This window comes from Vitis riparia, chromosome 4 (genome assembly GCF_004353265.1).
Source record: "Vitis riparia cultivar Riparia Gloire de Montpellier isolate 1030 chromosome 4, EGFV_Vit.rip_1.0, whole genome shotgun sequence".
NCBI lineage: Eukaryota > Viridiplantae > Streptophyta > Magnoliopsida > Vitales > Vitaceae > Vitis > Vitis riparia.
In genome coordinates, this window is record NC_048434.1 from 6,385,263 (window position 1) to 6,402,210 (window position 16,948).

General features: G+C 40.6%; 1 protein-coding gene across 1 annotated transcript in view; it reads left to right on the plus strand.

Annotated features, from left to right (window-relative positions):
* Window positions 1-3,457: 3,457 nt before the first annotated feature.
* The window catches only part of LOC117912591 (calcium uptake protein, mitochondrial-like), a 28,687-nt gene continuing 15,196 nt past the window's right edge, over window positions 3,458-16,948 (plus strand). The window contains 1 exon segment of the mRNA XM_034827239.1: window positions 3,458-3,861. Within this exon segment, the coding sequence (XP_034683130.1) occupies window positions 3,540-3,861 (322 nt within the window). The 5' untranslated portion in view covers window positions 3,458-3,539.

Sequence of the window (16,948 nt, forward strand, 5' to 3'; positions counted from 1 at the left end):
CTTTGATTTTAAAATAAATTTTCTGTTTTTTATTTTATTTTAAATAAGTAATAATGATTTTCATGATTCCAAAACAATGGAATTTGTGGGATTAATTCATGTGAAATCAATTGGGCTTTGGTGGGGGGCCCTACATATGAAGTTTCTCTTCCGATTGTCAATGTTATGCTTAATGGGTATTGCTTGATTTTTGTCTTACTCTTTGATATACATGTAATGATTTTATACTTGAGCTAACCCTGTTTCCATGATAGCGCACTATTAATTGTTGTTAAGGTACGATCTCATTCCCACTTTGCTTATTACTATGCATGATTTGCTTTATTATTTGATTATTTCACTGGTATCCATTAAGTTCCCCATCAATTGCCACATCTATCTCATCCTATTTAGTAGAGACCCGTTTTTAGAGACTTAGAAGGGTGTCTTTGGTCTTTTACCGTACCTTCCCAATAAGTAACCTGACCCCTGAACCCGACTCGATTTTTCACAGACCTGCTTTTTCAAATAAGGAGTCACACTTAAGGTTTCTCTTTCTTATTTTGTTTTTCCTTTAAAAATAAAATAAAAATAAGTGGCGACTCCAAGTATTTCTAAAAATCGAATTTCCACCAAACAAATAAAAAAACAAGTTTCGTCATCGAGTGAAATACGGGGTTCACAAAAACCTAAACCAACAAACTCAAATCATGAATACAAATCAATAAACAAAGTTCAAATGATATTCAAATCATCTCAAACTCAACCCAAAGTCCATAAACAATATCCAAATTGAGTGAATGCAAACTTAAAAATAATGAAAATTAGCCCAAACAAATAAGCTTAATAGTCGATACCAATTATTGTAAAAATAAAAAATAAAATAAATAAATAAAAATGAAAAGAAAAAATAACTCACAAATTTCTTTAAAAAACCATAGATAGAAGGTAGCAAAGGAGTAGCAGTGGAGGTGAAGAAAAAATAAAATAAAATAAAAAGGTAAGGTGAGAGAAAGTGAGGGAAAGTGAAAGAATGAGAGAGAGATGAGAGGAGAAAATGGCCAAAAGCAGTTGTGGTTAATAATGAAGAGGGAGGGAGGGAGGGAGGGAGGGAGGGAGGAGAAGGGGGTGATGGGGTGGCTACGAAAAATCAGATTACTCCATATCCTAGCCCTGGACTACATAGGGTGCATGTAAACTATCCTAGGCTTCTTTAAATATATCAAAGTGGATACATATGACAATATAAACCATATTAAAATAGAAATCTAAAGAAGAAAAACTCATACTTTGATCTAGATGTTCCCATATTAATTATACGTGGAGAAAAATAAGTCTAAAGATCTTGTACATCAAGATCTTTCGTTCGATGAGTTGAACCACGACTTTAACACTTCAAAGTAAGGGCAATGGAAGTGAGGAAGTTTTGACTTTCTTTTTCTAGAGGTGGAAAATGATTGTTTATCATAAAATGATGAAAATCCTAACCCTTAAGGGGGTATTTATAAGGTTCCCCTACTGGGCTTAAGTGACTGAAGTCTACAAAGACTTTAATCACTTAATTTAGCCCAAAATAGGTTCTTATTAATTAATTAACCACACAGATCGATCTAATTAATCAATTAGCTTAATCCAGATGCCTTGTTCATTATCCCTTATGCAACATTATGTAATTACCAAAACATCCTTACACACAAGAGTAAACTTGGAGTTAATCAAACTCTCATAAATAGTGTCATCATGATATATGAGTTCAAGTGAGGACCATTGGAACCCATAAGAGTACTGACTTTCTCAAAATCCAATCCTGAAGTTTATTCAACATTCTACTAAAGAAAATCAACTACATTCTAGTACCCTATGTAAATAACAACGAGATGAAGTTCGGGTATGTGACCTACTATCCACTACGTGTAAACTCTCCATAAATTAGTATTCGTAATCTAACAAGATAGTGCTATCATTTATCAAGATTATCTTTCCATTCATTAAGTTACGAATTTCGCTTATTATGTGATCAACTGACATACTCTAACTCATAAAGAGCATATGTCAAATTCCACTTAAGGAATTATTGAGATGCCACATATTTTATGATCACATGTCATTTGGATCACCTTAGAGGACACATCGTGTCAATCCTATGAGATATTATGATACCTCTATTGAGAATATTTATTGTTACCAACTTCCATCAATAGTGATCCAATTCATGGGAATATGACCACTTTAGGATCTCATCCATAAGTTAAAGCTTCCTATTTATTTTGGCATAGACTCAATATCCTCTCAAGGTTGAGGGTCCATATAATATAATAGCTTGGTGAATCATGATAATCGATAGCTTTGTATTATGGTTCATCGTAGGTTTTGTCAAATGTGCATCACATCTACTGGTGTATTCACTGTGGAAAACCCATCTCGACGACAAAGACAAATTATTCCTTCAATTAAAAGGTGGTGCACTATAATTTTTATTACATTGCCTAAATTCATGAATTGACTATGAACAACTTATCTACTTACAAGAAACAATACTATCAAGGCAAAAGATGATGCCAAGGCGATAAGATCCCTTTTAACTTGACGCGAAAGACAAAAATTAAGGCGATCGCCTAACTATAATAAGGCGATAAAATAGTATAAAGATATTTACCTATTCTATACTCAACCAATATAAGTAGTCTTAAACAATCAATACTTCTAAATTTTCATCTCCTATGATGCCTTATAAAATTAAGAAAATAGTAATAATTTTTTAAAATGTTAAATATCATACCCTACATCATAAGAAAAATCGTATCATTTAGAGAAATTCATCATATCCATATGCATATTTTAATACTCCAAACATAAAAAAATCAAAATAAGAAAATGAACATCTTAAAGAAGCTTTAGGCATCATTTTTGAAAATTAATCTTAACAATTAGGTTATGTTTGGTTTGAAAAATGTTATCTAGTTTTAATTTTCCATTTTTATTTCAACTTTCATCTTTTGTTTTTTTTTTTTTAAATACCTTTAATTAAGAAAAGTGAAAGTTGTTTTCCAAAAAATAAAACTCGATCTATTATTACAATGGATAATATTTTCTCGTTTATAAGACATATAATGTGATATTAAGTAATAAAATTTGTATAAGATATGTTATTATAATAGATAATGTTTTGTTTAATACATTTATTTTCCCTTTATTTCTATAAAGCAAAACATGTCTTCAATGATGGATGACTTGGTTAAGTTTTCAATTTTTTAAAATTCAAATTTATATATTAGTTTTTCTTATATATTATTATGTTTAAAATTTAAGTTAAATAAAATTTAAAGTAAGCGGTAAACTGTAAACTTGTAACCACCTGGTTTGCCACCTGAATGGTGGCGGTAATCAAAATGAAACATCAGCCTAAACGACGTCGTTTACCTAGATAGCCGACGTCTTCCACAGTGCCACGCGTTATAAACCGTCTTTACCTCCGGCTTTCGCCTCTCTCAATTCCCACAAATCTCCATTTGATCCTCCTGCCACTGCGTCTCTCGCTCTGTACAAAACCTAACCTTAATATGCCTTCTTTAACACCTCTGAAACGATCTCCATTGTCGATCCATCGGCTTCATGTTCGCCTATTCTCCCAACCAGTCGACTCGCCACCTTCCTCATTGACCCTATTCGAAATCTCTCACTCCAATCATCCCAAAAACCCTAATTTAACATATTTTCTGAAATGGGTTTCGGGGATCACCTTTGTTGGTTCAGGCCTAGGCTACTTGTACTACTCTGATTCTGCTTTTGATTCTTTAAAGAATTCGTTTTCATCCTTTGCCGAATGGTCAAAGGCAACTAAAGAATCAATGACTGGGAAGAATCCCAAGTTTCTATTTGGAGGTATTTTTGTTATAATTTGACTCAAATTGGGTTTTGATTCTTTGTGTTTTGACGATATAGAAGCAAATTACAAGCTTTACTGTTCAAGAAATTGATGGGTGAGCATTGTTCCAAATATTTGAAATAATATACAGTATTGGCGTGATGTTAGTCATTTTCTATCATAATTGTACATTTAGTAACGACTACTCAGATCAGTAGAGAGAATCCTTTTATGTATTTATTTTCATTCATCTATATCTGAAGTCATTTCCTCTACTAAATCATGGGACATAATTTTTTTTGGTCATCAAATTAGCTGAACTTGCTTGATGTCTTTCATTTGCTATTTACATTGTTTTCTTTTGTACCGTTATTCTACCATAAGTAAAAGGTCGGGTAACTGAATCCTTTTTTATTGTTCATCTCTGGCTAAGGCCATATACTCCATTGAATAGTAAGTTATAAGTTTTTTTAGTCACTGGATTGGCCTGCATGCATCTGTTTATATTGTAATCATGTCCTAAGTGACAGCTACAAGGGTTGGGTTGACCCCTTGAATCTTCTGCATTGTTTTTTGTTATTCAGCAATATGCTTGATCAAATCATGGGCCATAAATGTTTTTATATAATCCTGTGGACCTAATGTCTGATGACTTTGTCCATTAGGTGATCTAAGGGTTAGAAATTTAGCACGGAATCTTCACCTATCACCTCTGATTTTGTATCCAGGTTTTTTGCTCAAGCATGATGCTTACTTTGTCAATAACCATGCCACTTCGTTCTTTGAACTATTGTCTTCTCTAGAACTTTGGTACATTCATTGTTCGTGGGATTTTAAGGATACAAGGGTTTCCCACTTCCTTCTAGGTGGAGATTGCCCAGGGTTGGATTCACTTTCCAAGTGCAAACCATGACTGCTTGCCAAATTGTAGCAAGAGCCTACTTGTTCAAAGCAACACAAACATTCATGTGGCTATTTAGCCAACTTGCACATAAAGGGGGGAAAAAGGATAGAGGACTAGAAGCAACTATTGGTAAACAAAGAGCTCTTTTCTTGATAGAAAGATTGCAAACTTCATACATACTGCAGTTAAGTAGGGATAGGGAGTAAGATGAAAGGGAAGGCCACTACATTGGAGTAACTTGTTGAAAGCAATGCATGCACACAACCAATTTCCTCCTAGTTTGTGTGCTGGGCAGGCCAACTCATGTAACAAGAAAACATGCAATTAAAAGGGGGAAGAAGCTAGCACGAGAAACAACAATTGGTAACAGAAGCTATATTTTATTGATAGCATAAGGCGTATTCTTTATGAACTATAACTTGAGTAGCGGTAAGCTGGAAGGAAACTACATTTAAGTGTACTAGGACTCACCATCCTAAAATGATTTTTAAGCTAAATAACAAACAGGCAAGAATTATATCTCTGGAGAATCTCACTAGTACAAGAAAAATCCATGTAAAGAGCCTTTCAGCACAAGTAATACTTTCTCTTGATGCAAAAAATTGAGTAGAATAGTTTTTCTTGATAGGCTAATAAGGAGGTGGCTTGTGACAAATTTGCCAATCATTATTATTACTTGTAATTTTTGAGAAGAAAAGTAATTGTTCTTCTTAAATTTCATAAAGTATGAGTACATAGATATATAGTAGAAACTAGTTACCAGCCCTATAACCAATTCAGCTATAAAATAGGAAAATGTAACTATTGCATAAAAATAGAAACCCCCTAATTACAATCTGAATTACTGACTTCAAATTTTATTTAACAGAAAAATAAAATATCCTAACTACTTCCTAAAACTTTGACACTCCCCCTCAAGTTGGCACATAGATATCAATCATGCCCAACTTGCTGACAAAAAGTTTGAAATTAGGTTGAACAATCCTTTGGTGAGGATATTAGCTATTTGTTGCGTTGTTGGAACAAATGGCATACAAATAGCTCCATTGTCAATCTTTTCTTTTATGAAGTGTCTATGAATTTCAACATGCTTAGTGCAACTAGGTTTTGTGCAATGCTGATGGCGGCCTTATTGTCACAGTACAACTTCATTGGCATGTTAACTGGCATCTTCAACTCTTCTAGTACCCTCTTTAGCCATAACATCTCATAGACTCCATGAGCCATAACTCAATATTCTACTTCGACACTGCTTTTTGCAACCACATTTTGTTTGTTTCTTCGCCACGTGATCAAGTTACCCCAAACATATGTGTAATATCCTGATGTAGATCTCCTATCAGTAATTGAACCTGCCTAGTTTGCATTAGTGTAGGCCTCAATTTTTTGTTGTGCAGTCTTTTGGAACGTAGACCTTTGCCTGGTGTACTTTTTAAATACCTCAAGATTCGATATACTGCCTCAAGGTGTTTCTTATTGGGCGAGTGCATGAATTGACTTACCATGCTCACAACAAATCCAATATCTGGTTGTGTATGTGATAAGTAAATCAGATTCCCTAGTAGTCTTTGATATCGAGATGTATCCACCAAATTGCTTTCTTTGTCATCTCCAAGTTTTTGGTTAGGGTCAATTGGAATGTCTACTGGCCTACAACCACTCATTCTAGTTTCTTCAAGGAAATCAAGAACATACTTTCGTTGTGAGACAACTATTCCTTTCTTTGATTGAGCAACCTCCATTCCAAGAAAGTATCTTAAAGACCCCAAATCCTTGATCTCGAACTCTGATGAGAGAGACTGCTTCAACTGGTTCATATCAAGCAAGTCATTCCCTATGAGAATTATGTCATTCACATACACAATTAACACAACTATCTTCTCATCTTGTGAGTGTCTTACAAACATAGTATGATCGGTTTGTCCCTGAGTGTACCCTTGACTTTTAACAAACTGAGTGAACTTCTTGAACCAAGCCCTTGGTGACTGTTTCAGCCTATATAAAGATTTATTCAGTTTACATACCTTTGAACCAAACCTTCCATCAAAGCCCGGGGGTGCATCCATATATACCTCTTCCTCTCCATTAAGGAAAACATTTTTCACATCTAATTGTTGTAGAGGCCAATCGAGATTTGCTGCAAGTGATAAGAGAACTCTCATAGTATTTAGCTTTGCTACAGGTGCAAAGGTCTCTAGGTAGTCAATGTTGTAGGTTTGAGTGAATCCTTTGGCAACCAACCTAGCTTTATACCTTTCAAGCGATCCATCTAACCTGTATTTAATTGTAAACACCCATTTGCACCCCACAGTCGCCTTCTCTCTAGGCAAATCCATCATCTCCTATGTCTTGTTTTTTCAAGTGCCTTCATCTCCTCAAAAACAACCTCCTTCCGTGTTGGGATAACATAAGTTTTAAGGTGGGCAAGGGGACTAAGGTAAAATTTTGGACGGATCTCTGGTGTGGTGAGGAGGTGCTGTCCAGAATTTTCCCCCAGTTATATACTTTGGCGGTGCATAAAAATGCAACAATCAACGAGGTTTGGGACTCTAGCCTTGGTCAAGGGGGTTGGAACATCAGATTTGCTAGGGACTCAAATGATTGGGAGCTGGATTTAATAGGAGCTTTGTTTAACATGCTGAGGGACGTCAAGATCTCCCAAGAAGAGGATTTGGTGGTTTGGAGAGGCGGAGGTAAAGGTATTTTTGGAGTCAGACACGCTTACAATCTGCTGGCTGCTCCTAATACCATTGCCTTCCCGGTTAAATGCATTTGGGTGATCATGGTCCCTACTAAAGCTGCCTTTTTTGCTTGGGAAGCTACATAGGGGAAGATCCTTACTTTGGATAGGCTCCAAAGACGAGGGTGGCAGCTTCCTAATTGCTGTTTTTTGTGCGGTTGTGAAGAGGAAAGTGTAAATCACATTCTTTTACATTGTATAGTGGCTAGGGTTCTTTGGGATATCATCCTTGCTTTGTTTGGAGTTCATTGGGTGTTCCCAGAGACGGTCTTATAGTTTTTACTTAGTTGGAGGGCTCCTTTGTGGGGAAAAGAGAAAAAAAATCTGGAATTCCATACCGGTGTGTATTTTTTGGACGGTTTGGAAGGAGAGAAATAGATTAGCCTTTAGGGGGGGCTCGTTAGACATACAGAAACTCAAAAATTATTTTGTTTGTAATTTGTGGAGTTGGGCTAGATTGTATATGGGAGAGGAGTCCTCTTCGCTTTTAACCTTTTTGGAGTGGCTAGCGGCTTTTTAAGGGCCGTTTGGGGCTGCTTGTTTCTGTTGTTTTTTGGGGTGTGGCTGCGTTTGTATACTCCCTGTATGCTTTATGGCGGTTTGCCCTTTTACAATTTATGCTTACTTATCAAAAAAAAAAAAAAAAACAACCTCCTTCCACTCGGGAATCTTTAGAGCATCCTGCACATTTTTTGGAATCTCCATACAAGACACTTGTGAGGTAAAAACATGAAAATTGGGTGAGATTTTTGTATGACACATAGTTAGACAATGGGTGTTTGGTACATGACCTTACACCTTTGCGGACAACAATGGGAATATTAGAATCAGTAGACTCATTAGACTTGGTCCTAGGACTCGTGGACTAAACAGGTTGTGCAAGGGAAAGTGTTACCTAGAGGATCTGTGGACTCATGGCAGTGCAAGAGATCAGTCGACTCTTTCCTTTGAGTTGTATTCCTTCGCAAGTAGACATGTTGAGTATTAACCTTGTGTTCTTGGTACCTATTCTTTTCCATTCGTTATGTCAGAGTCGTGATCTTTATGAGACAACACTAAGGATGGATTTGCATTTTCATTATTTAAAGAACTTGATTCGCTCAAATCTAGTACAATAATATTTGGACTCTCAATTGAACTAAAGGTGTGGGAGAATAAACAATTGGTGATTGCTTAAGTTGAAAATATTCTAATCGATCTGAATCTTCATTTTTTCTCCCCTCATGAAGATCAGTGGTGAAAAATGGTGTTAATTCGAAAAATGTTACATCCACGGTGACAAACATTTTTTTAAGAAATCGGGTTAAAACATTTGTATCCTTTTTGATTGGAAGCATAACCAACAAAGACACATTTTCGAGCTTGGGGTTCAAGTCTTCCTTGATTGTGATCATGAATGTGAACAAAAGCGGTACACCCAAATTTTTTTAGAGGCAAAGTTGATGAAAGCCTATTCATAGGATAAAGCTTATGAAAAATATTTAAAGGAGTTTCAAAGTTTAAAACCTTACTAGGCATTCGATTTATAAGGTATGTTGTAGGAAGGATGGCTTCGCCCCAAAGATATTTAGGTACCTTAGTTGTAAAAAGTAATGCTTGAGCTACTTCTAACAAGTGTTTGTTTTTTCTTTCAGCTAACCCATTTTGTTCAGGAGTATTATTGCAAGAGCTTTGGTGAACAATACCTATTTCCAAGAAAAAACTTCCCAAAATTTTGTTAAAATACTCTTTGCCATTATCACTCCTAAAAATTTGAATTTTCTCATGAAACTATGTTTGCACCATGGTCTAAAATTTTTTGAAAAATTGTTTCCACCTCAGATTTTCTTTCATCAAATAAACCCAAGTTAACCGAGTATGATCATCAATAAATGTAACAAACCATTTTTTTCAAAACTTGTAGAAACCCCACAAGGTCCCCAAACATCACTATGAATCATAGTGAATGGTTTAGAGGCCTTGTAAGGTTGTGGAGAAAAAGATGCACGATGATGTTTAGCTAATTGACAAATCTCGCATTGAAAGAAAGATGGACTTTTATTTTGAAAAAAATTTGGAAACAAGTACTTCAAATATTGAAAACTCGAATGGCCTAACCTATAATGCCATACCATTATTTCACTATCCTCAGAAACAAAAACAGAATTGAAACAGGTATGTTGGTTTTGTCTACTTGAGTTGGTTCCATCTTCAAAAAAGTAGAGTCCGACATGCTCTCTAGCATTGCCAATTGTCCTCCCCGAAATCAATTCCTGAAACTCACAATATGAAGGATAAACGTTAGTATGACTCTTATGTTTAAGAGTTATTTTACTGATGGATAGTAAATTGCAAGATAGGTTAGGAACATGAAGCACATTATGAAGTATTAAGGAAGGAGAGAGTTGGATTGATCCGGTTTTGACTATGGCAGAAAGGGAACCATCTGCAATTTTGACCTTTTTATTGCCTGCACAAGGATTGTAAGAGGAAAATAGTTTCGAGCAACCTATCATGTGATCAGTTGCTCCAGAATCAATGATCTAAGGACTTATTGAATTCGGGATGACACTAAGAGAGGTAATAGTGAAATAATTACCTTTTTGAGCCAAAGAACAAGATGGGTTTGTAGACAATTTGGAGATTGAAAAAGTTTGTATAAGTGCTTTAATTGCTCCTTCGTGAATGGGACTGTTTCTAAATTGATTTGGTGCTCCAGAGACTCCTCGGTTGTGGCTTGAAAAGCACGTCCATCTCCACCAGATTTTCTCTTGCAATTCAGTGGTTTACCGCAAAGCTTCCAACAAGTCTCCTTTGTATGCTATGGTTTTTTACTATGCTCGCACCATGGCTTCTTTTGCTTATCAGTCAAACCCTTTTGATACAAGGGCTGAGCCCTCAAGTTCCTGGCTTGAACTAGACTCTATATTTTGTTGCATAATTCTCCTTCGGGGCTCTTCATGCCTGGCTTCAGAGAAAACTTCACAAATGGAGGGTAGTGGTTTTCGACTAAGAATCCGTCCCCTAACTTCATCCAAATTTTGATTAAGACTAGTGAGGAACATGTAGACCTGATCATTCTCTTCCCTCTTCTTATGGCGAGCACAATCATTGGAATTTTCCCAAACATCATCATAACACTGGTCCAGTTCTTGCCATAAAGTCACCATCTCGTTGTTTTTTAAAAAGATGCGAGAGAGAGAGAGCGTGGGCGACCCTGCGAGCGAAGAGGGAGAAGGGGATAGCAGGGCGGAGAATCGAGGGAAGAGGAAGAGAAAAAGCTTCGTGGTGGAATCAAAGGAGTTTGAAATAGTGTCTGAGGAGAAAAATGGTAAGAGCTTTGCCATTATCTCGGAGAGCAAGGGAGGGGTAGTTTCTTGGGTCCGGCTAGGGCCGGCGAGTGTGGGTCTACTCTTAGAAGGGCTGACACAGTGCTTGAAGGACGGAAAAGATGGCAAATGGGAGAAAGGGTGGAAGGAAAAAGGGAGGGTCTACTCTCTGGTAAGAGAGACTAACAGGGCCGGGAGTTTCATCCGCTTGGGGGTGACGGATCAGGAAAAGAGGAGATTTGGGATTTGCATACCAAAAGGGAGAGGGAAAAGGGAGGATGGGTGTCGTTGTTGGAGTCCCTCTTGTGGGCTGGATTTCGGCGCGAAGGAAAAGCAGTGGAACAAGGGCCAGGGGAGTCGGGCAGGTCATATGCAGAGGTGGCCAGGGGCTTGGGGTTAAGGGATTCCGCAAGGGTTAGAGTAGAGCTGAAGGAGGAGGATATACGGAGCAACGTGAACAGACTGAAGCATTGTCTGATAGGGAAATGGAAACCTAATTCGGCTTGCGAAGAAGATCTATCGAGGCTGGGGTGGACAGCGGCAAGAGCGTGGAGATTGAAAGGAAAGTTAGGGCTGGCCAGACTGGGAAAGGGCTGCGCTTTGATGGAATTTGAGACGGTGGAAGAAGCTAAGTGGTCCTTGCCGCGGGGGAAAGATCAGTGGGAGGACTCCATTTGGCTTGGAGATGTGGAGTCCGAGATTTGGATGCGTTGCAGAGGATGAAGAGAGGAAAGATGCGTGGGTAAGGATCATGGGGCTCCCAATCTCGTTGTGGGTGCCGTCGGTTCTGAGGAAAGTGGGGGATGAGTGTGGCGGTTTCGTAGGAATTGATCCTCAAACAGAAAGGAAAGAGGATTTGGAATGGGCAAGGATTAAGGTTAGGATGAACGGAGGCTTCTTGCCGAGTTCGCTGGAGATTGGGGTGGAAGGGGAGATGTACGTTGTATCCCTGTGGTGGGAGATCCTGCCGGCATTGAGAAGAAACCAGGGGGATGGGCGTGAGGATGCTGGACGGGGTGATCGCTTTCCACGCGCGGGTTGGTGCGTGGGAGAGAAGCTGGGCGCTGGAACCAAGGAGCAGCGCCGGTCAGAGGAAGTGACGGGAGAGCAGGTGGGAGGGGAAGGGGGAGAAGTGTTTGAAAAGTGGGCCCATGTCGGGCGGGTGGCCCGACAGAACTCTGGTCCAGCGGGTGATGGGTCAAGCTCCTCTGGATCGGGGCTTGGCCTCGTGGGCTTGAAGCGGGATAGCGGGCCAGTGTTCCAAGGCCCAATGGAAGCAGGTGGGTTAGAGTGTGGGCCGGCTGAGGTTCAAGCCCCTGATGGAATGGCGCTCCTGGCCCATGGGCCTGATGTTTCGGCTGGGGGTCTTCTGGGCCAAAGGCAAGCCAAGCTCATGGCATAGGCCATGAAGAAAAATCTGGGCCTAAAAATGGAAGGGGATTTTATAAAGTGTCGCGAGAAGGAGATCTTTGGAACGCAGATGCCGGCTCCCCTGTGCTCCATGGCAGAGAGAGCGATCGTGGAGGAAGCTCTCAGGTACGGGTCCTCTTTAAATCTTAGGGTTGGGGATTCTTCTCCCTCTTCTTCTTCTCTTTTTGGTCGGACTCCGGCGAGGGAGTATTGCGACCTTTCTGGGGATTTAAGGGTGAGCCGCCAGCAAGAAAACAACATAGAAGATGCAGCTTCAGGGGGGGAGCCAGCGCGAAGAGAGGGCTGTTGGGATTTAGTTGCGATTAATGGCGATGCTCTTGAGGACCAAAACCCGGACTGGATGCCAGCCGTGTCTGGATCCCAGGCCCAAAGGAGTGTGAAGGAGACAGATTGGGAAGAAAGCAGCTTGGCTAAGTTCAGCAAGCTGTTGGGTTTTTCAATAGAGGGATTGGAGAGGGAGATCTTGGATTTCCTGTCTAAAATAAGGAAAAGACGGGAAAGGATACATAGCAAGGGATTATTGGAGAGAACTAAATTTGAGAGGGAGCTCAAAAGGCTGGAATGCTCAGTCAAGTACAAGGGAAGGAAAAGAAGAATAATTCCATGAAAGATGGAGGGGGCCAATTGCTGTTGGGTTAATGAACCTCAAACTAATGAGCTGGAATGTGAGGGGTGCAAATGACGTCAACAAAAGAAGGATTATTAAGTCTGTAATTAGAAACAGAGGGTGGATTTGGTGTGTATCCAGGAGACAAAAATTCAGTTAATGACTGATGGGGCGGCGAAAAGCTTAGGGGTAGGAGATTCTTAGACTGGAGAGCTATTGCAGCTGCTGGTGCAGCCGGAGGTGTTTTGGTTTGTTGGGATAAAAGGTCCTTGGAATTGTTGGAGTGGAGGAGGGCATTTTTTCAGTTTCTTGCAAATTTAGAACTGTGGAAAATGGGGCAACATGGGTGTTCACGGGTGTGTATGGCCCCTTCAACAAAGAGGATAGGGAGTGTTTCTGGAATGAGCTAGGAGCAGTGAGAGGTCTTTGGGGTGACCCATGGTGTGTTGGGGGTGACTTTAATGCTATTCTCGCGCAAGGAGAAAGAAGCAGGCAAGGGAGGGTGACCTCAGTTATGAGGAGGTTCGCTCAGGTTATGGATGACTTGAGCTCATGATCTTCCCCTCCAAGGGGGAATTTTCACGTGGAGTGGGGGGCTTCATAACCAAGCCTGGGCAAGGCTTGACAGATTTCTGGTCTCGTCCAGATGGCTTGACCAGTTCAGCAATGTGACTCAGAAGAGGCTATCTAGGCCTACATCAGACCACTTTCCAATTACAATTGAAGGGGGTGGCAAAAGAAGAGGCCCCTCACCTTTCAGGTTCGAGAACATGTGGCTAAAAGTGGAAGGCTTTAAGGAGCTATTGAGGAGTTGGTGGCAGGGGATATCGGTTAGAGGTAGGGCTAGCTATAAATTGGCAACAAAACTGAAAGGAATTAAACAAAACCTTAAAATCTGGAACAAGGAGGTGTTGGGAATTTGGAGAGTAATAAACTGGCTGCCTTGCAGCAAGTGGACTATTGGACCAAGTGGAAAGTGAGAGGAGGTTGTCTGAGGAGGAATTCTCTAGAAAGAAAGAAGCAAAAGAAGGATATGCTAAGTGGGTCATGCTGGAAGAGACTCACTGGCGGCAGCTATCTAGGGAGCTGTGGCTAAGAGAAGGGGACAAAAATACGGGGTATTTTCAATAGAATGGCAAATGCGCACCGAAGAAGGAATGCCATGGAAAGAGTTAAAATCAGGGGGGCCTGGCTGTCAGAGGAGAATGCAATTAGGACCGGGATAGTAGACGCCTTTCATCGGCTATTAACGGAAGACTCGGAGTGGAAGGCAGATATAGGGGGTTTAATCTGAACCAGATTACTCAACAAGAGGCGGACTTCTTGGAGCGGCCTTTCATGGAAGAGGAAGTCCACTCGGCTCTAATGGACATGAATGGGGACAAGGCTCCAGGCCCGGATGGCTTTACGGGAGCTTTTTGGCAATTCAGCTGGGAGTTTGTGAAGGAGGAGGTGTTGGAGATGTTCAAGGAATTCCATGAACATAACACCTTTCTTAAGAGTCTCAATGCCACGTTCTTGGTGCTGATACCCAAAAAAGGAGGAGCGGAGGAGCTGGAGGACTTCAGGCCGATCAGTCTTTTGAGCGGATTATACAAACTATTGGCTAAGGTGTTGGCCAATAGGGTTAAGAAGGTGATGGATAGAGTGATTTCATATGACCAGAACGCGTTTGTAAGGGGAAGGCAGATTTTGGACGCGTCCCTAATCGCAAATGAGGTGATTGACTCATGGAAAAAAGAAGGAAAGAAGGGCCTAATCTGCAAACTAGATATTGAAAAGGCGTACGATAGCGTCAATTGGCAGTTTTTGATGAGGGTAATGGAGAAAATGGGTTTTGGGGCCAAGTGGAGGGAGTGGATATGGAGCTGCATATCGACTGCCAAGTTCTCGGTTTTAGTAAACGGGGAGCCAGCTGGTTTCTTCCCTAGCTCTAAGGGACTCCGGCAAGGCGACCCCCTATCTCCATATTTGTTTATCATGGGGATGGAGGTGCTGAGTGTCCTGATTCGAAGGGCTGTGGAAGGGGGCTGCATCACTGGATGTAGAATCCAGAGGGGTAGGGGGCAGGCTGTTAGCATCTCTCACCTCCTCTTTGCGGATGATGCCATAGTATTTTGCGAGGCTAAGAAAGAAGATATGACCTGTTTGAGTTGGACCTTATGCTGGTTTGAAGCTGCTTCGGGGCTGAGGATTAACTTGGCTAAAAGTGAGATTATTCCGGTGGGGGAGGTGGAGGAGATCCGGGAGATGGCTGTGGAATTGGGATGCAAGGTTGGGCAGCTGCCTTCAACCTATCTGGGGCTGCCCCTGGGTGCGCCAAATAAAGCTAGCTACGTGTGGGATGGGGTGGAGGAACGGATGAGGTGGAAACTAGCCTTGTGGAAGCGGCAATATCTCTCTAAGGGTGGTAGAATCACCCTTATAAAGAGTACATTGGCTAGCATGCCACTATACCAGCTGTCCCTATTCCGTATGCCTAAGACAGTGGCGAGAAGACTAGAAAATTTGCAAAGAGACTTCTTGTGGGGAGGGGGAAGTTTGGAGAGGAAAGCTCACCTTGTCAGTTGGGAGAGGGTGTGTGTGAGCAAGGAGAAGGGGGGGCTTGGCTTGAGGAAACTAGTATTCTTGAACAAAGCCCTCCTTGGAAAATGGGTTTGGAGGTTTGCTCATGCTAAGGAGGAGATGTGGAAACGTGTTCTTGTGGCTAAGTATGGACAAGAGGAATTTGGGTGGAGAACTAAAAAAGCAAATGGGGCTTTTGGTGTTGGGCTTTGGAAGGATATTATGAAAGAAGCAGATTGGTGTTGGAACAATATGGCTTTTAAGGTTGGAAAAGGCACCAAAATCAGTTTTTGGAAGGACACTTGGTGTGGGGATGTGGGGCTGGCCAGGAGATTCCCTAATCTCTTTAATGTGGCTGCACAAAAAAGTGCCACTGTGGGGGAGTTATGGGACCAGTCTGCTGGCCAAGGAGGCTGGAACCTTAGGTTTATTAGAAGGTTCAATGATTGGGAGCTGACCCGGGTTGACGAATTGCTACAAATCTTAAGGAGTCAAAGAATATCCTTGGAGGAAGACTTGGCTGTATGGAAGGGGGGAAAAAATGGGAAGTATGAAGTCAAGGATCCCTATGTTTCCCAAAAAAGAAGTTTGGGTGGAGAATGTTCCTTCCAAGTTAGCGTTTTTTGCTTGGGAAGCGACTTGGGGAAGGGTTCTTACTATTGATAGGCTTCAAAAGAGAGGATGGCAGATGCCTAACAGGTGTTACCTTTGTGGTAGTGAGGAGGAAAATGTAAATCATCTTCTTATTCAGTGTACAGTGGCTGGAGTGTTGTGGGGGATGGTTCTTAGCCTGTTTGGAGCCCAGTGGGTTTTTCCAGAAACTGTAAGGAGGTGATTATCAGCTGGAAGGGCTCTTTTGTGGGCAAAAAGAGGAAGAGAATTTGGAGATCCATACCGTTATTTTTTTTGGACGGTGTGGAAAGAAAGGAATAGACTAGCATTTAGGGGGGGGGAGCTTGCTATACAGAAAATTAAATATTCTTTTGTTTGTAATTTGTGGGGGTGGGCTAAGTTGTATAATGGTGCGGAGTCCCGCTCCTTATAGGTTTCCTGGAGTGGCTAGCCTCCAGTTGAGGGTTGGTGGGTTTTTTGTTTGTTTTTTGGTCTTTTGTTGTGAGGCCGTCGTCGCCTCGTATACTCCCTGTGTACCTTGCGGCGTTTGCCTTTGCTAATATATTTGTGTTTACGTATCAAAAAAAAATAAAGTCACCATCTCGTTGTAATAGGTAGTAACGTCACGTTCGCCTTGTTTGGATTGTCAAAATATTGTGTGAATGGCCGAATACCTTGGCCTTGAGTTTTGTATATTATATATAGACTTTACAAGGATGCTATACATGAAAAGTAAATAAAAGCAAATAAATTCCAGCATGATTCTAGCCCTATATATGTAAACTATAATCTGTCAAATAATGTATGCTAATTGTACAGAATAATAAATGGAGAAATAAGGAAACAATTGTGGGCTAAAATAAGGAAAGAAGTGTGGACAGCAAAGCTGTCCTTTGACAGCCCCCCTCAAATTGATGCAGGTTGATCAACAAGCATC